Source organism: Dryobates pubescens, chromosome 17 (assembly GCF_014839835.1).
Source record: "Dryobates pubescens isolate bDryPub1 chromosome 17, bDryPub1.pri, whole genome shotgun sequence".
Taxonomy (NCBI): Eukaryota; Metazoa; Chordata; class Aves; order Piciformes; family Picidae; genus Dryobates; species Dryobates pubescens.
Window position 1 is genome coordinate 7,562,121 of NC_071628.1, and position 23,250 is coordinate 7,585,370.

Below are 23,250 nucleotides of genomic sequence, written 5' to 3' on the forward strand. Positions count from 1 at the left end.
TCTGCTATTCCACATCAACACACAGGCACAAAATTAGGGGGCTTTTTCTTTTTTTTTGGTCACAGACCACCAAGCAATTCTTAGCTCAGCTTTAAATCCCCTGGGCAACCAGTGTTACCTTGTTTGTAGATCTAATTAAATTATATGGGCTGAACACAATTTGTTCTGGGTTCTCTCAGCTTCCCCTTGCAATAAACTGTTGAATGCACACCTCTGTGCATGGGAAATGTGTGCCTTTAAGAGCTGAAGTTATTTAACAGCTCAGACTATTAGTTCACAGGCACAAAAGTATTTTCTTTCCAGGTTTTGATTTTATTGGGCTGTCCTGCATATACCTGAGCTCAGCCCCACTAGGGACTCACGTACATATGCATACCAAGGACCACACCAGCTGGTTATCTCTGGCTTCGTCCCACAGATGTTACCTGTGGTCTGGATTGAAGTGAAGGGACAACACAAGGCTGAAACAAAGAGAAAACCCAGACACGATCCTACTGCCAGTGTTCATGTGCACAACCTGGGGGTACTGGTCAACAGCCAACTGAGGGTGAGCCAGCATGTGCTCAGGTGGCCAAGAAGGCCAACAGCATCCTGGCCTGCATCAGCCAGAGTGTGGCCAGCAGGACCAGGGAAGCGATAGTGCCCCTGTACTCATCACTGGTGAGGCTGCATCTCAAATCAAATACTGGGTTTAGTTTTGGGCCCCTCACTGCAAGAAGGCATTGGGGTGCTGGAGCATGTCCAGAGAAGGGCAACAAGGCTCGTGAGGAATCTTGAACACAAGTCCTGTGAGGAATGGCTGAGGGAGCTGGGGTTGTTCAGCCTGGAGAAGAGGAGGCTGAGGGGAGACCTCCTCACTCTCCACAACTTCCTGAAAGGAGATTACAGTGAGGTGGGGGCCACTCTGTTCTCCCAGGGAACAAGTAACAGGAGAGGAAATGGCCTCAAGTTGCTCCAGGGGAGGTTTAGGTTGGATATTAGGAAAAATGGGTCACTTGGTACTGGAACAGGCTGCCCAGGGAAGGGGTGGAGTCACCCATTCCTGGAGATGTTCGAAAGATGTTTGGATGAATTGCTTACGAAGGTGGTCTTACAGTTGTGTACAGGGAGATGTTAGGTTATGGTTAGACTCATGATCTTAAGGCCTTTTCCAACCAGGTGAGTCTATGGTTCTGTGGCTGTGTAGGGTGAAGATACATAGCACATCTATCCAAAGCCACCAGCTGCCCACTGCTCGCTGCCAGGCAGGAGAAACTGCTCTGCATATGTGGCTGCTACTTAGACCAGAGCTATTCCAACAACAGTCAGTGTAGCATGAGGCCAGCCGAGATGGCAAGGAGATATCTGACATCAGCCTGACCTTGCATGAGTCATTTGACCTTGTGCCTCAATCCATCTGGCCGGAAATGAGGTAGAAATGCAGGAGCAGATGTGTGTGAGCCAGGCATTCCTAACCCAGCTACTTAGCGAGAAGCCAGCGCTGCCTCGTGCTGTGGGTGCTGGCAGAAGGCGCACGGAAGCTCTTCTGTATGCGCTGCAGAGCTGCCCTGGCTTTGCCCCAGCGCTCCCTGTCCACCCCAACTCAAGCCTTGGCACTTTGAGGAAGGCAGAGCAATGTGACATCCCAGAACCAACCCCAAGTCACAGGAGCTTTGCTGCTGCCTCAGGATCCAACAAGTAGTGAAGGGCTTCACTGATATGACAGCGCCCTGCAGAACAGTGACGTCTGAAGGCAGTGCCGTGGCCATCAAGTGTCTGCTAGTTCACAAGGGTGCTGGAGGCAGTGTCTTTGCCATTCCTCTATCCACAATCCTCCACAAAATATTTTGAGCCAAGAGCGTTCCCTGACTGCTCTCTTTCTAAGTGGACAATCATTAAACCACACTTTAATAGCAAGGAATCAATCAAGTGATGGCACAGAGCTCACAATAAGGAGTACCACCGCACCTCGGTACTCGAGGAACGTGTTCCATTCGCTTCTGCTGCCATCCGAGAGGCTTTCTGCAGCGACATTGCTGACTGATGGCTTCTGTGCCTTTTCCAAGGAACATACGTTACTGAGCAAATACTGCCTGGAAATCTCAGCCTTGAACCTACACAAACATGCACACAAATGTGTGTCCTGTTAGAGTTGCTTCCATGCATATTTGCCATCAGAAAGAGCTGAGCATCGTACGCACACACACAGAGCAAACTTGAAAACCTTCTTGCAGGCGTCTCGTGAATACCAAGAAACGTGGAAAGAGGCAGCTCTGCTGCAATCCCCATGGACCATCTGTTAGCAGAAATGTCAATCTGCCATGTTTACATAGGTTTTGATGACTCTGGGAACAGCCTGTTCAGCTCTGGCTGAAATTGGCTGCAACTAAGAACAAACTTGTTTTGTACCAGTTTGCAACTTTCAACAAACAGAAAAAACCCATCAGCCACACAACATGGCCTAGATCCCACATGTTGTTCAAGCACATTGTGTTTAAGGGGGGTTGGGGGTGGAAATCCTCTTGGGGCTCAGGCTTTAAAGTTGGGCAGCAGCAATTAACTTTAGGTTTGTTTTCATCACAGACCTGAAGAAGGTCTGGTGTGCCTGAAAGCTCCTCTGCTTTTTCAAGCGGTGTGTTTTGGTGCCATAAATGATACTAGTTCTTGCGACTCATGGTGGGGGCAAGCACAAACACAGGCTGGGCAAGGAGTGGCTCAAGAACAGTGCTGAGGAAGAGGACTTGGGGGTATCAGCTGAAGAAAAACTCAACATGAGCCAGCCTTGTGTGCTTGCAGCCCAGAAGGCAACCGTGTCCTAGGCTGCATCAAAAGAAGCGTGGCCAGCAGGACAAGAGAAGTGATTCTGCCCCTCTACTCTGCTCTTGGGAGACCCCAGCTGGAGTACTGCATCCAGTTCTGGTGCCCCTGGAATAAGGACATTGAACTGCTAGAATGGGTCCAGAGGAGGCCACGAGGATGATCAGAGAGATGGAGAATGTCCCCTGTGGGGACAGGCTGAGAGAGTTGGGGCTGTTCAGCCTGGAGAAGAGAAGGTTCTGGGGAAACCTCATAGAAGCCTTCCAGTACCTGAAAGAAGCCTACAAGAAAGCTGGGGAGGGACTTTTTACAAGGGCTTGTAGTGACAGGATGAGAGGCAATGGATTAAAGATTGAGAAGGGGAGATTTAAACTGGAGATGAGGAAGAAATGCTTTATGGTGAGGGTGGTAAGACTCTGGAACAAGCTGTGCAGGGAGGTTGTGGAGATCCCCTCCTTGTAGATGTTCAAGGCCAGGCTGGATGAGGTCTTGAGCAATCTGGTTTAGTGGAAGGTGTCCCTGCCAACAGCAGGGGATTGGAACTGGATGATCTTTAAGGTCCCTTTCAAGTGAAACTATTCTATGAATCTATGAATGTCTGAAGGAAGACAAGGAAATGTTCTCCTACAACGGAATAACAAAGGCAAGAAGTGTCAGTCTAATACTAATTTAAAGAGGGAAAAATCCTTTTGTCAGTTCACTGCAAACACGAGAAGGAGAACTAATAAAAACATCTTCCAGGAGAAGGTGTTTCCATTACAGCTAAATCCTTATCAAAGCAAACAAGCCTTTTCATTTCACCCTTTGTGTAGAAACTCCGACTGGTGAAACTGTGCCTCGATCGTGTTACCTTCCCTGTGACAAGTAATGATTTCATGCAAATAGATGAGCTGAGAATGAGCATGTAGGAAATGTTGATCTTGAAACCTTCTCTGTTGTAAGAGGATGGTTATTTGAACTAGCTTGAAATCCTGTGCAAAACCAGGCTGCAGACATGCCAGATGCACCCAGCTTTTAAGAGTGTCACAGGAGAGAGAAAGGAGTCATCGCTGAATGACACCACAGCAGCGAGTGGGAAAGTGCAAGGTCCTGCTCCTAGGTCACAGCAATCCTAGATATCAATACAGGCTGGGGGATGATGAAATTGAGAGCAGCCCTGCAGAAAAGCACTTGAGGATGCTGGTGGAAGAGAAGCTGGACATGAGCCAGCAATGTACACTTGCAGTTCAGAAGGCCAATGGCGTCCTGGGCTGCATCAAAAGAAGTGTGCCCAGCAGACTGAGAGAAGTGGTTCTGCCCATCTGCTCTGCTCTGGTGAGACCTCACCTGCAGTACTGTGTCCAGCTCTGGGACCCCCAGCACAAGAGAGACATGGATCTGCTGGAGCAAGTCCAGAGGAGGGCCACAAAGATGATCAGAGGGTTGGAGAACCTCTCCTATGAAGACAGGCTGAGAGAACTGAGGAAGAAGAAGGAGGCTCTAGGGAGACCTTACAACTACATTTTGATATCTAAAGGGGACTTAGAGGAAGGCTGAGAAGGGACTGTTTAGAAGAGTCTGTGGTGATAGGGAGAGGGGAAATGGTTTGGAATTGGAGCAGGGGAGATTTAGGTTGGACATAAGGATTGCATTCTTTACAATGAGAGTGGTGAAATACTGGAACAGGTCCTCAGCTGCACCTCCACACAAGATGCAACATAACACAGACCTCTCCCCCCACCAGACAAAGCAGAACCTCTGCTGACTCTCCATGGGAACAGAGCTCTCATCTCAGACTCTTCCAGAAAACACTGGGACTTCTTTTTTTTCACGCAGAAAGATTTCAACATGAAAATGACAAACAACCTGGGGAGATCCAAGTTCCCTGATGCATTCCAACTTTTGCTCTCCAAGTTACTGGGGGATTCATGGGATGCAATCCCCACGGGTAGGAGGCCCTCAAGGAAGGAGTGGAGCAGCAAGCAAGGAAGGTTCCAGCTCACAAGAAACACGACGTCAAACACTTCCAAGCCAAAACACTTGGGTTTGGCTTCATTCAATGAAAAGCTGAAGCCTTCCATGGAAAGCAGATGCTTTTTAACATTCTCCCCCACCCCCTACACTGCTTGGCTCAAAAGCAGCAGTAACAGAGATGTCTGAAGCAGAGCCATTTCATCATCCTCAGTCCATCTGTCAGGGGAAGCAGAGCTGCCTCACCGTGGCCTGTGCATTACAGTGTCATTTATAATGTGGGCTACTGAGGGCATCAGCCTGGGGGTCACTTGAAAGGGGAAGAGAGTAAGAGGAAAATCACTTGTCAGTGTATTTACAAATCCTCCTGTGTGACCACTGGGAAACACGCAGCAAGGAAGAAAAAGAGGCTGCTAAGTGGCCGAGTGTGCTCCTGCCTAATGGAGCTGTCAGCCTCCAGAGCAGCCCTGAGCTGACAGCTCGGCTGCAGTGGCACCTTTCTGCCCTGCAAGCAGGGACAGGGTGGCCAGGTGGCTCCAGTGGGATGTCCAGCAGCACAGATTGTCCCACCTTCCACTCACACATCCTGCTCCAGCATGACTTGTAACAACTCAAGAGGAATCACAGCCCTATGCTCAAAGGAACTGCTGGTCCTGATTGAAAATGACCAAGGGGGCTTCTCTAAACCCTTGCCTGTGATTCTTTGCAGTTCAAACCTCAGCTTTGCTAAAGTCTTCCTGCCCTTGGTCTCCAGGCCTCACTCCAGCAAAGTGACATTATGGCATGTGGACAGCCCCTTCTTTGTGTCTGTGCATCTAGCAACACAGAGCCTCCAGTCTCCACTGAAACCTTGGGATGCCTGCCACAAGAATAAAATCAATGAAGACTAATCCATGGGTAGTCATGAGCCAGCACATGGAAAGCCTGCAAGCAGGGGCCAGCTAGCACTGCCACTGCTAATGGCAAAGGCCACCTGGCCAACACAACACAGCAGTTTAATTGAGGATGGAGAGGTAAGTAGGCAACTGGAGAAGATCACACAGACCTGGAGCTGTCGTGTCCTTGTCATGACAGCTACACAAAGCTGCCCAACAGGGGCAGCAGCAGTGGACTGAGAGTCCATCCCAGGCATCATCCTGAGCCCTGTGGTGACATGGCATGCTGTTAAATAAAAGGGATCCTTGCAGCAACTTGAGGCCATTTCCCTTTTTCTTTACTGACTAGGACTGCAAGTGATAGCACCTGACCTAGAGCACCCCCAGAAGCAGCTCCGGGCTATGCTCTGCTCCAGGCAGGGTCCCCAGGGTGTTCTGGCAGCCCAGCTTAACTGTCTGGTGGAAGAAGCTATTTGAAGCACAGAAGACAACCCAAGCAACCTACAACTCACTGCTGGGCCTTGGCTAGTAGCATTTTGTCTACACATACAAGGAAATGTACAGACTCACAACAGCACCGGACTCTGAGTTGCATCTGTTGTGGGAACCAGGCATGTGTGCACCAGTCCAGCCATGCTCACGAGACCTGCCCAACTCCTGGACCACCCAGCCAAGTAAAATCACATCACCATCCAGACACATGGTCTCTTGGCAACTGCAGTATAAAGACAGCTTTGGCCTGAGCCTTTTCACTTCAATTACACACCTCGGAGTACTGAGAAGATGCTGCAGTGCTCGAGGCTGGCTCAGGTGGCACTTGCAGAGGGAACTGGGCAGTGGAGGGAGCGGGGCCTCCTGCATGGGAGCACATCTCCCTCCAGTGCCCGTTGCCAGCAACAACAGCTTGTTGCTCCCGGCCACCACTCGAGCTCTCCTTCACCTGCCAGGTCATCCTTGCCGGTCGGCACGGGTGACAACACCGCTCTCCGGGTGGCTGCTCCTCAGTGATCCATGCTTCCCTACCCACATCCATCAAATAACCCGAGCTCTTTATCCTGCTGGAAAAAATCCTCGGGGAATTTAACTCTCAGTGGCCTTTTCCCCATCCAATTATGGAGGTAGAGACTACAACTAGAATCACTTCTGTCTGAAGCTTCCTGAACATAACTCTGCTGCTGGACACTGCCAGCCTTTGTGACAGACACTGGGAGCTCCAAGCTCTCAGGCTTTGGCACTGCCCTCTCCAACCTCTGCTCTGTGCTCCTCAAAATCTCTGTGCAAACCTCTGGTAACAGGATTGCTGCTTTGGAAGAGAGAGCTGATCTATACTGAAATAATAGTGAGGCATTGGAACAGGCTGCCAGGAAAGGTGGTGGAGTCACCATCCCTGGAGGTGTCCTAGAAGCGTGTAGAAGTGGTGCTTCAGGATATAGTTTCATGGTCATAGTGTTGGGTTATGGCTGGACTCAATCATCTTAATTTTTCCCAACCTTAATGATTCTATGATCCAGCTCTGCTGTCCCCAAGAAGGCTTCCCAAGGGAGGGAACTCTCCCCACCCTGACCTATTCTCAGGGTAAGTCATCATCACTGAAAGCATTTGTTCCTTATTTAACAGAATGAGCTGTAGGAAATACCTCACACCCTTCGGCCTGGCTCCAGGCAGGCAGCTACGTGCCACCAAAATCCATAGACACAGCTTGGCTGCAAACTGCCTCCTTCAGCTGAGCACTGATCTGCCACAGCACTTGGGGACGGCCAGAAGCATGGCTTCAGCTCACAGGACTACTGAAGCCAGCAGAAGACATTGTGTTTCCAAAGACCACACCAGGCACCAGCAGGACAGGCAGGGCTCGCCGCCAGCCAGGTACCCTGCCCTCACCTTCCCACAGTGGCACACTGAGTGCATCGCCGATGCCAACGTGAACTCCCCTGTGCTCACTGTGCATTTGTGTTACTGAACCTCCTAATTACTTTACATGCTCTCCCTGGGCTACAAAGAGAGACATAAACAGATTAACTAAATTAGGCCAATTAAAGGTTCCCTAATGGAATGAAATGTTTCAGGCAAGCTTGAGAGAGGAAATGGGCAGGGAGGAATGAAAGACAATGCAATGTCAGACAGACCAAGCAGGGCAGGAAAAGACCACTTCAAAAAAGAAAGGTTTACAAATAAAACATAGCAAGATACTGGCCTGAGTTGCTCAGAAAGGTGGTGGATGCTCCATCCCTGGAACCATTCCAGGTCAGGTTGTTTGGGGATGTTTTGCAGATGCTTACTGCAGAGGGGTGGGACTAGATGACCTTCAAAGGTCCCTTCCAACCCAGGGGTTGGAAGGGACCAACTTCAGGAGTATTCTAATGAACATACCATTTATGGACAAAGCTCCTTTTACTCTAAGCAAAAGAGCATTCTGGAAGGCAGAGCACCTACACTAGACATCACACCTTCTCACATCATCTACATGCCACAACAACAGGAACAGTGCAGCTTTCTGCAGCAAGAAGTTTGGTAGCTCCTTCTCTAAGAATGAGGGTTCACTGTCCCAGGAGATGAAAAGAGGTGGGAGGTGGCACAGGGATCCCAAACACAGACCTGAGCCAAGACCAAGTCAGTCAGTTTTACAGAGATAAATGCATGGGTGCCTAGCAGGAATCACTGCATGCATGGATCCTTCCTTACCTTCCTCTTCACATGGATGGTGTCCTCAGGGAGGCTTGTATGGATGAGGCTGTGCACTTCTGTTAGTTCTGTGATGTCCCCCAGGGGCATGGGTGCATCCTCTGGGAGTGGGGACATCAGGGACTCTAGCTCATGAGAGTCCAAGGTGGCATTTGGAGCTGCCACCCCTTGCCTGCTCCGGTGGTAGTAAGTGTGGTTGCCAGCTGCCTGGGAATCCAGGCCCGGCAGGGTTTCCCTGAGGGAAAACAAGCAAGAGTTGACATCAGTCATGAGCCTCCTTCCTCTGTTCCAAAGAGCCAGGGACTGCCAAAGTGATCCCTTCCAGGCCACTCAACCTGTCCTTGTGCAAGTGCTGTCCTGCTGCTCTCAAGGAAGGAAATCCAATATCCACATCCTAGTGTGACAGCTCTTGCTGCCTCTTCAGCACCTTTATTACTCCTAAAGCTCATCCAAAGCATGGTGCTGGATGCAAAGCCTCCCCTCACCAGAGCATCACAAGGACAGCAGACAACATGAGTCCCAGCACAAGAGAAAGCATTCTCTGACCCCTGCCCATGGGGAGCTGTGTCACTCCTGTCACCTCCACTTTACAGACAAGGGATGCAACAGGACAGAAAAGTTTGGTGACCACATTAGGATGAGATTTCAGAAGTTGCTTGTTCCTAAATCCTGAGATCTGCCAGCAGCTCAAAACTCTTCTCAACAGCAAAGCTATTTTCTGACTGTGGGCTTTCACAGAATGCCAGGTTGGAAGGGACCTCAAGGATCAGCTGGTCCAACCTTTCTAGGTGTAGTTGACATGAGTTGGCCCAGCATCCTGTCAAGCTGCCTCTTAAAACTGTCCAGGGTAGGGTAATCTACCAATTCCCATAGGAGATGACTCCAATGTCTAACTGTTTTAATGGGAAAACATTTTCTTCTGGAATCCAGTAGGAATCTCTCCAGGAGTAACCTGTACCCATTACCCCTTGTCTTCTCCATAGGACTCCCTGTAAAAAGGGAGTCTCCATTCTCCTTGTAGCCACCCTTTCTGTACTGGTACATGGTAATAAGGTCTCCCCTAAGCCTTCTCAAGGCTGAACAAACTTTCCAAATACTTATGGCTGGATTCAGACCCCTGGGATGGCAGCAGGCTTTAGGCTGAGTTCAACCCTCCTTAAACCTGTCTGAAGTTAACAGACCCTTTCCAAATATCCTTAGAGCTGTCCAACCTCAGAAGGAAAATACTGCTCACACTGACAGACACAGGCAATCACCCAGCAAATGGTGGAGTTTCCCTTTTCCTGGTTTTCATTTTTTTCTTCCTCTGAAACAAATCCCTCCTATTTGTCTAACAATGCAAATTAAAGAGAAACAACTGGGAAAATAAATCAGTGACAAGACCATACCACGCTCCTTAGCCAGCTAGCACTGCCAAGACTCAATCCCTGTATTAACTGGTGTCACACACTGCATCCCAAAGAGCCCTGCTTCAGTTCAGCCTGGAGAAAAGGAGGCTGAGGGGAGACCTTTTCACTCTCCACAATTCCCTGAAAGGAGGTTGTGGTGAGCTTAGGGGTCAGTCTCTTCTCCCAGGAAACAAGTAACAGCATGAGAGAAAATGGCCTCAAATTGCAGCAAGGAAGGTTTAGGCTGGATATGAGGAAACATTTCTTCCCCATAAGGGTTGCCAAGCCCTGGACCAGGCTGCACAGGGTAGTGGTGGAGTCCCTGTCCCTGGAGGGGTTTCATGTATAAATGTGGTGCTGAGGGACATGGTTAGTGGTGACCTGGCAGTGCTGAGTTAACAGCTGGACTCAAGGATCTTGCCAACCTAAATGATTGTGATTCTACCATGAGAAGCACTTCAGTGTATTTGGTCTGCTTCCACACCTGCAAAGGTGAGGCGACACCGACCTGTGCTTGCTGTTGCGGAAGCTGGCACACATGCAGAAGAGGATGCAGAGCAGCCCCAGGCAGACTCCCACGATGATCCCTGTGACAGAGTGGATATCCAGAACATCTACAGGGGAAGGACAGAGAAAGCATTTCAGCTACTAGCAGGAAGAAGGTACACAGTGTCTCACATTCAGAGCAACACCATCTTCACTAAAACCAGTAGGTGATGCCCCTAGACACACCAAGGGCTGAGATCATTTGGCAGTCACAGCTCAGAGCAGCCCAAAGCAAACTGCCAGCTCTGCACACACAGCAATTCGAGGTGTAACAGAAAGGCAGCAAGATGCAGGTTGCATGTCCCCTGTCACAGGGGCTGGGATGGGGAAGGGAGATGAAGTTCAGCCGTGGGATGGGTTCTCAAGCTGCCCAAGGCCTGTGGAGCTGCACATTTGAGGACTCAGCTGGCAAACAGAAACATCACTGCTTACAAATGGTGGTCTTCAGCAACACAGCTCACTTCCTGAACCAGAACAAAGGGGAAATTCTTACCAGACAGCTTTTCCCGGAGCGTGTGCACATCCTTAACATTTGAATAGGGACCAGATCCCACAACTGTCTTTGCTCCCATCTTGAAGAAGTATCTGGTATCGCTTTCCAGACCATGCACTTCAGTGCTGAAGATATTTCCTGATCAAAAGCAAGTCAAAAGAAGTTTAAAATGTGCAGCTTCAAGAGCATTTAGAGGCTGCGGCAAAGCAGCAGTGAGGGATTTTGTGTCATTATCTCTAAGAGGTACTTCATACACCTTATGTCTCTCAGTAGTTGTGTCCCTGGACTCTCCTTTATGACCAGGAGCAAAGTCCAGCATATGCTCCAAGAATGGAGCATGAGCTCATGGTGGCAGGACCTCTTGGATGTTTATTTGTATGTTCTCCAAGTAAGGCTCTGACTAACCAGAGCAACCTGGCAGGGAAGAAGGCAGGAGGGGGAGGGTATTACAATACCTCAAGGAGGCTCACCTTCTCGTGTCAGCAAGGTCCACATGTCATCAGGCTGTGTGTTGTTGGCATTGTAGAGGATGAGGTACTCCACAATGATGCCATTGGGCTCAGCAGGAGGGCACCAGTGCACCTGCACAGCGTAGGGGTTGAGCGGGTGCAGCCGCAGGTCAGATGGAGGAGTTGAGGGACCTGCCATAGACAAGTAGAGAGCCAGCATGAACAGCAGAAAAGAGGAGGAGAACATTCAGCCTGCAGCCTATAGCAACTGCTCTGCCTTCTCCAAATCCTTCTCAGTGGTGCTGCAGCTGTGTTTGCAAGCATGCAAAGGGCAACCTGAGTGGTTGCACACCTCTCCAAACAGGCTGTGGAGAGCAGAGAGAAGGCTGCAGGACCTGTGAACCATGGGCAACCAGTCAGGGGAAATGTAACAGTGCTGATGAAGGCACACAGCTCAGTTTGAGGCTGTGTAACATCGCTCATATTTGAGAGCATATTCCTAGCATACCCTCCCACCTTGTGTCTTTCTTCTCCATCTTCCACAGAGATCTATCTGGAGCACAATAGGAGGGGTTTGACAGAGATTCAGGAAAGCCAGGAGAAATCAGGATACAATTCCCACCACCACTCACGGTCAGGAAGAGTGAATCGCTCCACCACGCTGCCGAAGGGCCCATCGATGCCCACACCATTGGACTGCACAGCAAACTCATATCTGGTGTAGGGCTTCAACCCACTGATGAGAATGTCTTCATCCGAGCTGCCAAGAGAGGACACATTTACAAGGTCATGAAACTAGATGTTCTCTCACCCACTGCCATCTTGATCCCTTGCCAGGAACACTGCAATAGATTATCCTAACTCTGACAGTATTTGATTTTTTCACCTATAGCTTCATCTCCTGCTGTCATGTGAATGCAAGAGCACTCAGCTCCTAGACACAGAGCAAAGCAGGTTTCCAGCCCCCAGGACCATCTCATGTAGAGAAAACCTTGAAAACAGTCTGGTTATAGGCTGAAAATCTGCACAGGAATCTAGATACAAAACACATCCCCATTGTAAGCTGAAAATCTGCACAGGTATCCAGATACAAAATACATCCCCAAATTATCATAACTGCTTAAACTCCAGTAGTTTTTAAACCAAACTTATGAGGATCATCTCACAAATCATGAATACTTTGAGACAGGCCATAACTGCACCTAGCTATATGATTAACATGGAAACAAGCAGGTAAGGTCCTAGCAGAGCAGAAAGATGCAGCAATCAGCCAGTTAATGACCCCCTTGGTATTCAAGTCAGAGACAAGTCCCAGTCCCACACTTCAGCAGCTCTGAACATATCTGTGACCAAGGCAAATGTTTCCAGCATGTGAAACACAAAGGATATTGGTCAGTACTGGAGCTTCCACGCAGGCTCCTCCTGCCCTGTGTGTTTGTTCCTGACATGAGCAACACATGGCAGACGGACCCTCAGCGTCCCTCTTTACCTTGTGTAGTACGTAACGAGAGAGGCATTTTTCAGGCCCCAGGGGCTGAAGCGCACGGTGTAGTTGACAATTTTGACTGTGGTGAAGTCAGGTTTTTTCCACCTGAGCCAGATGGAAGTTGAGCTGTTGGACTCTGCATAGACTTGGACTGGAGGCAGTGGAGGACCCTTCTGCACAGGGGGATCTGTGGTGCAAGACAAAATGAGAAGAGATGTGGAACTGTACGTGACAGTAAGGCAAAGGATAGCCATCACAGACACAGAAAACATGGAACATGGCCTTGATTGTGACACTTGCACCATCATGGTGGCCTACAGTGTAAGCCTAGATGCCCAGCTCAGCCCTTCTGGGCACGCAGCAATTCATGCTCTTCCTCGTGTGTGGGAAAGACCACAACAAGGAACCATGCATCAAGGTGGTGGTGGAACACAGGAGGTCATCTTCAAGACTACTCAACTGACAGGCCCACACTAGGTTAAGGAGAAGCCCAAATTCTTCACCATCCCAGAAGAGAGCTGAGAATGGAGCCTAGGTCTTCAGAGCTTTTATTCTTTATTACACTGCAAAAAGCCTGGCATGCTGCTAATTCATGTTCTTGAATCTTTGTAACACAAGAGACGAACTCCAGGTTATTTGGCATTCCCTGAGCCAGTGACAGGGCCAGAGAGGACACTGAAGCTCATCCACAACCCTAATGAGAAGTGCAATTTTCCCTCCTTTCTCTCCTTTCCAAGAAAATTCCTCCAATGCAATTTACAATGACCATCAAAGGCAGTTTCTTATATTGAGACCATCCCCATCTTACTGTCCTTCTCCAGGTTCATCCTCTGTAGCTTTCCCTCCCAGCTTTTCCCTCTGAAGCCACATGCCAAGAAGAGGCAGACAACAAATGAAGGGCATTCCTCACCTACTGCTGTTGCAGGTGCCTTTTCTGTTTTGCCCTTCCAAACTGCTGCATAACCATCTTCATGCTTATTGAATGCCACCAGCTTCACCTCATAGAGCTTCCCAGGAGCTGGAAAAATCAATCAGGGTTTGTCTGAGGTTATTTTTGTTACCAAACCTCCCCAGTTAGCCATGTTTTCTTTGATCTCACCAGCTTTTCACACCATCCAAGAAAGCAGATTGAACACAGTTGTATTTGCTAAAAATACAGCAGGGAGGAACCCCCCTTCCATCTCCATAGGCAAACATGGTCACAACTGGTGAACATCACAGCTTCCCTCTAGCTCTCCCCTCACCTGTTACAGAAATTATCAGCAGCCCCAGCCACCAAGGGTTAACCTATGTCATAACCTATAGCACATAATCTCACCATTTCCTGATCATTCTCCTTTGCAAACTACTGAAGAAACCTGTGCACAGTGACTCCATTCTCTCCCTTGTGGAAGCAGCAGCACTGCATTGCCTGCTCCTGAGGAGTGAGGACATCCTCTGCTCTCCAAAACACACCTCCCATTTCTGAAGTCCTTTCTGATTTATTCACTGCTGTGAGGATCTTCGTTCCAGCAAGTCCTCACATGCCCTGTGAAGTCACTGGCAGCTTTTGCTGTATGGTGACTACTTTGTCTTCAGATTTGCAATTAGAAAAGCAACAGCACGCACAAAATCCACACCAAAACCTGGGGTCCCCATTACATTCTTCCCATCAGCCAGCCATGCACTCTTGTGGGGAACCTCACGTGTGGACCCCAAGTGAGCTGTAGGACAGGGTACTCTGTCTGCAAGCAGTGCTACCCTGATCCAAACTTTACTTCTCTTTCCTCCAGCCTTTCATCAGCTGAAATCCTCCTCTGCTGTGTTAACTAGCATCTGAGGGGTTTTCTAATGGAGATGTTTAATCAAGGAAACCACTTGGGAGACACAAAGTTCTCCAGTAAGACACTCGACAGCTTTTCCCGTCAGCAGCCAGCCCATTCAGAAGCTCAGCGAGAGCAGCCCAGGCTGCCTTCGGTTGCCTTGGCTGCAGCGCATTGATGAAGTTCGCTCATCTGGGACGTGCCTGTTCGTTCCCTGCCCTGACAGATCACCGCTCTCTTTGCCAGACAACGTAAGCAGAATAAAACCTTTCTTATTGATGCCAATTTTATTATTACTGCACTGATTACGCTCCCAGAGGCTAATGGTACCAATTACCAAAGGCTTTCTCTGCTCCACAACACATGTTCGCGCTCAGAATAGAAAACAGCTCAGCCACATTTTTCTTCCCGAAAGAATCGCAAAAGCAAACAGAGTTTTGTCTGCCTCCAAGGCAGCCTGATCTGCATTTCTACACTCTCCAGCCGTAGGAAAACATTTCAAACCCACACAAGGGGGATGAGACCAAAGGGCACTCAAATTCCAAACGTCTGGGACCACGGGCTGGGTGGCACAAAGAACCCCACAACCTGTCTGTGGCCAGCACACACACTCCTCCTGCCCGAGCATTGCGGCTGGGCTTCGCCGTGACGCCAGCTCCTCACAGCTGATGCGATCCAAAGCGAGGAGGAACAGCTCGCAGATGCGATGCAGCTGTGCACAGCTCCTGGTGGAGAATGAAGTGAAGGAAAGGACAAGTCCTCCATCTCCATCCCTGGGTAGGATCAATACAACAGCCACTTAGACGTGAAGCCAGGGGAGCTTTACTGCAAGATCAAGCGATTCACATTCGGAGAATGGGGGCATTTGGGGTTTCTCAGTTAGAGGCTTGGCTTCAATTTTTATACACAGGCCCAGATGTTCAAGCTCTTGGAACATGCAGATATAAAGCTCTATCAAGCTGTCAAGAAGCTAGTAGGCAGCATGAAAACAGATGTATTTCACTGCATTCCATCATACATTAAATATAAGCAGAATAATGTAGTCCAGGTCATTTCAAATCACAAATCTGGATGACGGCATAATATATCCAATATGCTAAATATGTTGCTTCACTCCATTCTTCCAAGGTGTTCCTACTGGCCAGGTGCCATATGCCATGCCTTTCTGGAAGTGAGGAAACACCCTGATCTCCAGGGAGTCACTTCCAGAGGAACACAGGCTTTCTTCACGGGACTGTGGAAGGCAGGACATGTTTTTCGTGTAGATTATGGCCCTGGCAGTTGCACACCATTGCAGAGCTTAACTGGTAGAACATAGATGGAAATCAGTAAGGATTTCTCAGGGAAAAGCTCTTCCAGTGACTCACTTTTGATTTTGTGGGCTCATGAAATTGTTTCATTTCGTAAGTGCCCACCTGTCTCTCAGGATTTCAGCACATACCTCTCTTGACAAGATACAAGGTGTGTTGTTACTGATACCTCTCCAAGGAGACATGATTTGCTCCAGAGGTTAACATGAGCATGGGAGAAAAGAAGTCTTCTCTTATTTCAGGCAACTCAGATGGAGAGAGCTGAGTCATTACCAAAGGAAAAATCAAGAAGCCAGATGTTGGGGATAAGGCAAAAGATGAAGTCTACAGCATAGTGGACAAGGAGCAGACAAAGCTGGCACCATTTCAGGAGCAGGACCAGCTGAAGCTAGAGAAGATGAGAATCCTGCACTGGAGCAGCACAAAGAACTTTACTGCAGCCCAAAACACAGCCTAATGTTACAGGAGACTAGGGAAGGGAAATGTGGGCAGGGCTCTTTGATGTGTAGTATGGGAGCAAAGAGTAACTGTGCTCAAGAAGCCCTGTTCGAAGAGCTTTCTGCACACCACCTCAGTCTAAGCTATGTCTTGAAAGGAACTGGTCTCTCCAGAAAGTTCTTCCTCTCTTGCCCTGCTGTGCTGCAAAAACAACAAGGAAAATCTGGGACTGAATAGAGAGTTAATAAGCGGTGGGGCAGGAATTTTGTGTCAGGCCATGCTCCAATGCAGGACAAGGAGCAGAGCATGGGCTTCAGTGACACTGCAGAGATGTGGAGCCAAGGGGCATTTAGATGTGGTACAGCAGCACAAAGAATACATAGAATAAACCAGGTTGGAAGAGACCTTCAAGATCATCGCGTCCAACCCATCAACCAATCCAACACCGCCCAAACAACTAACCCACGGCACCAAGCACCCCATCAAGTCTTCTCCTGAAAACCTCCAGTGATGGCACTTCCCCACTGGGGAAGGTGGACCTTGTTTGCACTGACGTGGTGTGCAACCACATCTGACCTACAGCCTCTTATTCCCAGTGCCTAACCCTGGTATTCCCTGACACCATTTCAAACCCTGGAACAGGCTTTCTAGCCTGTCAGTGCTTAAGAGGCATATGGATAGTGCCCTTAAGAATGTGCTTTAACTTTTGATCTGCCCTGAAGTAATCAGTCAGTTAGACTAGATGATCACTATAGATTCCTTCCAACTGAAATACTCTGTTCTGTGTTAACAAAGAATGTTCCATTCCATTCTTATTTCTTCAAGTTCTTGACCCAATGTGTAGTTTCAGTCATGGCCCCTCTTCAACAGCCACCTTGCATGGGCCTGGGTGAATCTCTCTGCACCATGCACCACATGCAGCCCCTTCACACTGACATCAGGAAATATTCCCAAGAGACAGTGTTTGATATTTTGATTGTTTTTTTACAGAGGGATCTTAGGAGAGGTTTATCCCACTCCATGCATCCCAGGCAGACATCCATGAGCTGGGAAATACCCCCCAGATGACTCCTTGTCAGCCAACAGATCACGTTAGGGCTGCCAACCCTTCCAGGCTACCTACTCTGCCTGCAAGACCACTCATGCAGGATAATTCCCTGCCATAAAACTAAACCCTTCTAAATCCCAACCACTCCTCCTTCTTGTCCCATGTCCAGCCCCCTGCCTTTCTCAGCAGAGCCAGATTCCCACCCCTTCCTTTACAGTACGCGTGCAAGAGCACGTCATTCAACAGTGCAAGGGGGGAAAAGAGAACAGCCATGTCTGGGGGAAACCCGAAACTCTCTTCCTGACACACTTATAGCTAACATGCAACCACCAAATCATAAGGAAATCATTAGGGCTTGACAGATGCCCAACTTTAAGGAAGTAATTACAGGAGAACAAGCAGCCTTCTCAGCATCATCATGCCAGAGCATTTGGAACCAATTCAGCCCACTCCTGAATCCCTCTGCTAACTGACTTGCCCAGTGGTTAGAGCAGTCTGTGATGATGTTCACATGTGGCTTCCTCTAGACTTATAGAACTAAATTCTTCAGTGAAACTCATGACTGTTAACACCCTCTCTGTGGCAGGATGGTTGCAGCATAGCTGGAAAACCTGCTTAGTAATGACACAAACTGTCTGTGCAGGTGTTACAGACTGACCTGTTCACCATGCATATTATGTATATTAGATGTGTAAGATGAGCCAGCACAAGAAACCCTCATCCTGCACTCTCTGGGATGGGAAAGAGAGATGAAGCATGAAGTGGAGGATGGAAGAACTCTTAGAATCCTGTTTCAAGGATGCATCTGCCACAACTCTCTCCACTCTCTCCACCCTGCATCAATGGGCAAATCAACTGTTTAATATGATCAGATGTTAAAAGCTTAACTCCTTACAGGAAACACCATCTGCAGTTAGCCAGGCAGGCAGATCTGACTGGTTGCAGACTTGTTCTCCAGCCATGGACACTCACTCTTCTATTCTGTTTCCCTTGGAAGGTGAAGAAGAACACTGATCCCAAATTAGCAGATTGTGAATCAGCCCATTTCTCTGCTCTTTAATACAGAGAGATTTCCCAACACCGGCAATTCCAGAGCTTCTTAGAAACAGAGAGGGAAGGAGAGATCATTGTCCTGCATGGAGAGTTTAATCTAGGCACTACAGTGACATAATAAAAACCACTAATTGATTCAGATCCACTTATTAGCATGCATTAAGTGTACTAGTAGCTCTTGGTTAAAAATACAATCCCTGCTCCACCGGCATCACAAATGTCTGTGGTTTAAACTCTGCTTAGAACAAGCCCCAAGAGCCCTGCTCCAGACATGATTCTGAATGCTCTTAGAAAAGCTCACATGGTTCTGGACTTATATATCTGTGGCCAAGCAGATAACTGAAGCCTCCTGGAAGCACCCTGGAGTGCAAGAAGCAGACCCTAGGTTTCCACACCAACTGCTAAGAAAATGTAACCAGCTAACCTAGTCGAGTCAGCTCGTACTGCTTCACTTTCTTCTTTAATTTTATGGGTCCTACATCCCAGCTCTCATCTTCAGCACCATCCAGAGGGCTTTCGTCACTGGACTCCTCTGGGTCCACTTCTCTGTAGTAGAGCTTGTAGCCAGATATCTGGGCATGGTTGGCTGGGGGCTGCCACGTTATCAGGAGAGACTCCATCTTCGCTCGCACCTTTAATTCTGTTGGGGCAAACGGGACTGGAAGAAGAACAAGATGAGAGAAAAGTGTTCAGCCACTTGTTTCCATTCCCTGCCCTACTAAATCCTCTCTGTCCCTGGCAGTGAGGGAAAGGTGTGAGGATGTCCTGTGAGTGGGATGTCTCCACTGTTTGACAGGGCAGAGTGGTGCAGTTACACTCTACTGCTGACTTAAGTAGCTGGGAAAAAAACGGCATCACAAAGCCAGTATGAGAGTTTCTCAGTGTATTCCGAGATAGCACTGTCTTTAACCACTGCTGGAATCTGGCTTGGCTCAGCTCTTTTTGACAGACTTGTCTCTCCACTCACAAATGCCATAAAGTTGGGGTTTGAGGATTTTGTTTATTTCTTCATTTTGGAAGAATTTTCACAGCTGCAGATGGAAGGAGGAAAGGAAAGATCCACCCGCAGGCAAGCAGCAAGACATTCAGGGGCTGCTCAACAGAAAGGTAAAGGTGGGTCTAACCAAACCCAAGGGTTATAATTCCTAAATGAAAATCATGCCTCAAGTTCCCCAGTGCCCTGCACACCTAGCCCCGAAAGCCAGGCCTGGCCCAGCCTCCTACCATGCGTCTGGTTGTCTCTGTCAGGGGTGCGATGCTGGGTCCACTCCGAAGGAGCCCCGTAGCCCACGCTGGTGCTGGCGGCGATGCGAACTTTGTAGACTTTGTTGGGGTGGAGTGAGTAGAGTGTGATTTGTGTCTCATTTCCACCCACCTCGATGGAGGAAACCTGATCTGCTGGAAACAAGGTGATACCATTGACAACACGTTTTTTCCAGTCAAAGGCAAACACAGCTGAGCAACCACAGCTGAGCAACCACAAAGCCCAGCTATGCCTACACTGGTCTAGAGGGTCTGGGCTGGCTTGTCTTTGCCCAGTGCAGTCTAATGCCACCAGCAGAAATTAGAACTAAAGACTGGGCAGAGCTGACAGCATGAGTGACAACCCCCTTCATCACATTCCAAAGTGCAGGTTGTCTTCAGCACCACTGAGCCTTGCCTGGAGGGGAGCTGTCAGAAACCTTGCTCCTACTGATGTGATGGCAGAACGAGAGCACAGCCAATAGCAGCTGATGGTACGTTCCAATGCTTCTCATTGCTGTATTTAAATCCTCACCTTTATTTGAACCAGAACTGTCCAGCAGCCCTGCCTTCTGCAAAATTCACACCCTTACTCATGCCAGACTGAGGATTTCTCATTCACTCTTCAGCCCACCCAAGTTCATAAGGAAGGTAACAAGAAATTTGAACTGAGAACGGCCTGGGATTTTCACTGTAACAACTATAAGGTCTTGCTAAGATTCAGATTGCCTGTTTGGTGAATGCAGAGGTCTTGCTTTTCAGCTTCACCTGGCGCAAACTCAGCTGGGAGAGCTGTCCCTGCTATGCCACCACGCACTGCTGAGCGTCATCCCTGGACTGCAAACCTTTCCAAGGTTTTACGATGCCACAGCGCCGTGTGCAGGCTCAGGGCAAAAAACCAAGAGCCAAAGCACAGACTGCTAATCCAGATCAAACACATGGGGACGTGTCCAGCACTTCATCACACTCCCCATCCTTCCCTCAGTAAGAGTCATGACCCTGGAAAGTGAGAAGCTGCAGAGCTTTGACTGTTTTAAGAGCAAATACCCAGAAGCATTTGCAAAGCAAGCACATATGGAACTGGAACAGCCCCATCCAGCATAGGTAAATGTTACCAGCCCTGCTGAAGGCTTCTCAGTCTGTCTGAAAACATCAATAAAACTGGATAAAACTCAACAACAGAGCAATGCATCCTGGCCAGGATACTTCCTTCCACAAGGATCACTTTAATCAGACTCCATTTTAAAGGAATCCAAAGCATTTACCCTTCTTCCCCAAACAGCATAAAGCTCTTCCCCCAAAACATGCAGTGCAGATGGCACCAAAGGGTGGCTCCTGTGGACACTGATGGGACAGCACAAACACACAGGTGTCAGGCCATTCCCCTGGGGACACAAGCTGCTCCACAATCACAGAAGTAGCACAGCACCCCAGCACTGCTGTGACCACCACCAGCAGAGCCAGGCTAAGAGAGGGCTGTTTTTCTCCCTTGGGTAAAAAAGGGTCCCTCTATTTCAGCCTTGCACCTCCTCCCCTCAACAGGACATGCTGTTAACCCTGCTGGAGCATAAGACACAATCTCCCTCAAAATGGTGTTTCCCTTCACCTTCCTTGAGGGTGCAGTAGTCAATCTTGTACTTGGTTATCTTGCCATTGCTCAGCTCCGGAGGAGGAGGCAGCCATGTCACACGGATGTCACCAGGAGTCATGCTCGACAGCGACAGCTGAGGGGCAGCACTAGGAACTGGGTAGAAACAACAACTAGACGTCAGCAAAGACCAAGGCAAGACCTCAACACATTTCTGTCAGCTCTCTAAGCTGGCTGGAGGCTACTACAAGTCTTGCCTCTGACACAAACACTGGTGACAGGTTGGCTCTCCTGGAGGGTAACCAATACCCCACAGCTCTTCAACAGCTCAGAGCATCGGTGGGATGTCTGGGGAGAGGAGATGGTGGGCTGCTCAGCTTCAACAGGCCTGCTGGCCATACCACACTGCTCCCTCAGAACTCCCTGCCCACTGCAAACTGGACAGGTTAGGACAGACCAGCTAACTGGCCTATGCTGTTCTGTGGAACACAGAGGAAACGGCTCACAGTTTCAGACTTCAGTCTGGGAATGCCCATTCCCTTGAGAACCACAGCTCTGTGCTGCAGGAAGGTCTCATGTTTTCAGCTCAGCTTTTCAGGATTCAGACACATCCACGTGGGACCATGCAGTTCACTGTGTCAGGAGCATTAAAAGTACATAATGCACCCTGCAGCAGGGGCTTGCACGAGGTCTGCCAAAAGCATCACTTCTTGCCTCTGTCCTGCAGCCTGCTGAAAGCTGTACATGTCCTCCCCCGTGGGGCAGCTGTCCTCCTGGCACTCTGCCTCTACTGCTCTCAAAATGCTATGTGATAAATGGTAAAATCAACACAAACTACTGGTTCTTGAGGGACTCAACCTCAAGGCTGCTCCGACCCCTACAAATTGCAATAGATGTTTGTCTTCTGAATCTGGCTCAGAGTCAGGTTTAGAGTCATATCACATTAGCTAAGTGAAAACCCAGAGGAGCTGACTGTAGTTATCACAGGATTCTCATGGGCCCTAGTGTCAGCAAGGTCTTTTTCATGCTCTTCATTACCCGAGCTGATGATCATCAGAGCAGAGCACTTCGGTTTTGGCTGGTTTGCTGATTGGATTTCTTTTTAAAGGGCTTCTGACAAGAAGCTGTAGGAGCAGCAAGCAGGTTTCAGTTTCTAGGAGCTGCTACTATTCTCCAGAGCACACGGAGTGCTCACCACAGAACAAGCCAAGAACATTCTTTGGTACCCATCTAATTCAACGCACCATCCTCCAGGGTCTGAACAACGATGGAAGAGGACGTCCGGCTGGCTCCCAGCTGGGAATATGCGACCACATAGAAGACATAGTTGGTATTGGGCTCCAGGTCCTTGACTTGCAGCTCAGTGGTGTCGTTATTGACAGCAAACTGGTATTCCACATTATCTGTTCCTAGAGCCAAGGAAACACTAGTCAGCAGGTCAGTCAACTGCCAAGACACTCCTTGAAAAAAATCACTCAACTCCCAAGGTCCCTGGTGTAAATCCACCTTAAAAATCACCAAGCCTTCACTAATTTACCCAGTACCCGCACAAACCCCATCCCTTACATGAATTCTTTGGGCAGAAAATTCAATGTCTCAATATGAACATCTCCATTTTGACTCAAGCTCCTTAATCCATGCTATGGCAGCTGAAATTACCAGCTTAATTTTCAGAGGAGCTCTGGCAGCAGTTCAGCAAGAGTATTGGCTTGCCGGCTGTTTGGGAAGACAGATCCCAAGAGACTCAAGTGCCTCACTTCAGATTCTGGGTGTGAACAATTTAGTGACTACTTGAATACAGCGTAGCTGTCTAATATCAACATTAATCATCACACCATTTGCATATAAAATTAATGTGTTGGAGGAAAAAGTAAATAAATGAAATCAATTTCCCAAAGTGCCTGGTCCCACTAGAATCCAGAGAACTCAGCTACGTGGGCATGCTGCTCTAAAGTCAGAGTATGTTGGCTAATCCACAGGCACTGTCACGGGCTGGCTCTGACTCCCAAGAGAAAATTCCTTTATCTGCAAAGAAAAAGGCTGAAGCTAACTGGAATTCCTCACACATGCCACTGGCTGGGAAAGAAAGTCAACCTGTGTCTCG

The 23,250-nt window shown here is 48.7% G+C and overlaps 1 protein-coding gene across 1 annotated transcript in view; it reads right to left on the reverse strand.

Moving 5' to 3' along the window:
- IGDCC4 (immunoglobulin superfamily DCC subclass member 4) overlaps positions 1–23,250 on the reverse strand; it is a 106,033-nt gene that overhangs the window by 7,210 nt on the left and 75,573 nt on the right. The window contains exons 8-18 of the mRNA XM_054168732.1: positions 22,391–22,555; positions 21,165–21,302; positions 19,541–19,711; positions 18,741–18,974; positions 13,576–13,683; positions 12,669–12,852; positions 11,812–11,939; positions 11,201–11,371; positions 10,731–10,868; positions 10,200–10,305; positions 8,304–8,538 (exon numbers count right to left, since the gene is read on the reverse strand). Of these exons, the coding sequence (XP_054024707.1) occupies positions 8,304–8,538; positions 10,200–10,305; positions 10,731–10,868; positions 11,201–11,371; positions 11,812–11,939; positions 12,669–12,852; positions 13,576–13,683; positions 18,741–18,974; positions 19,541–19,711; positions 21,165–21,302; positions 22,391–22,555 (1,778 nt within the window). The remainder of the gene's footprint in view (positions 1–8,303; positions 8,539–10,199; positions 10,306–10,730; positions 10,869–11,200; positions 11,372–11,811; positions 11,940–12,668; positions 12,853–13,575; positions 13,684–18,740; positions 18,975–19,540; positions 19,712–21,164; positions 21,303–22,390; positions 22,556–23,250) is intronic.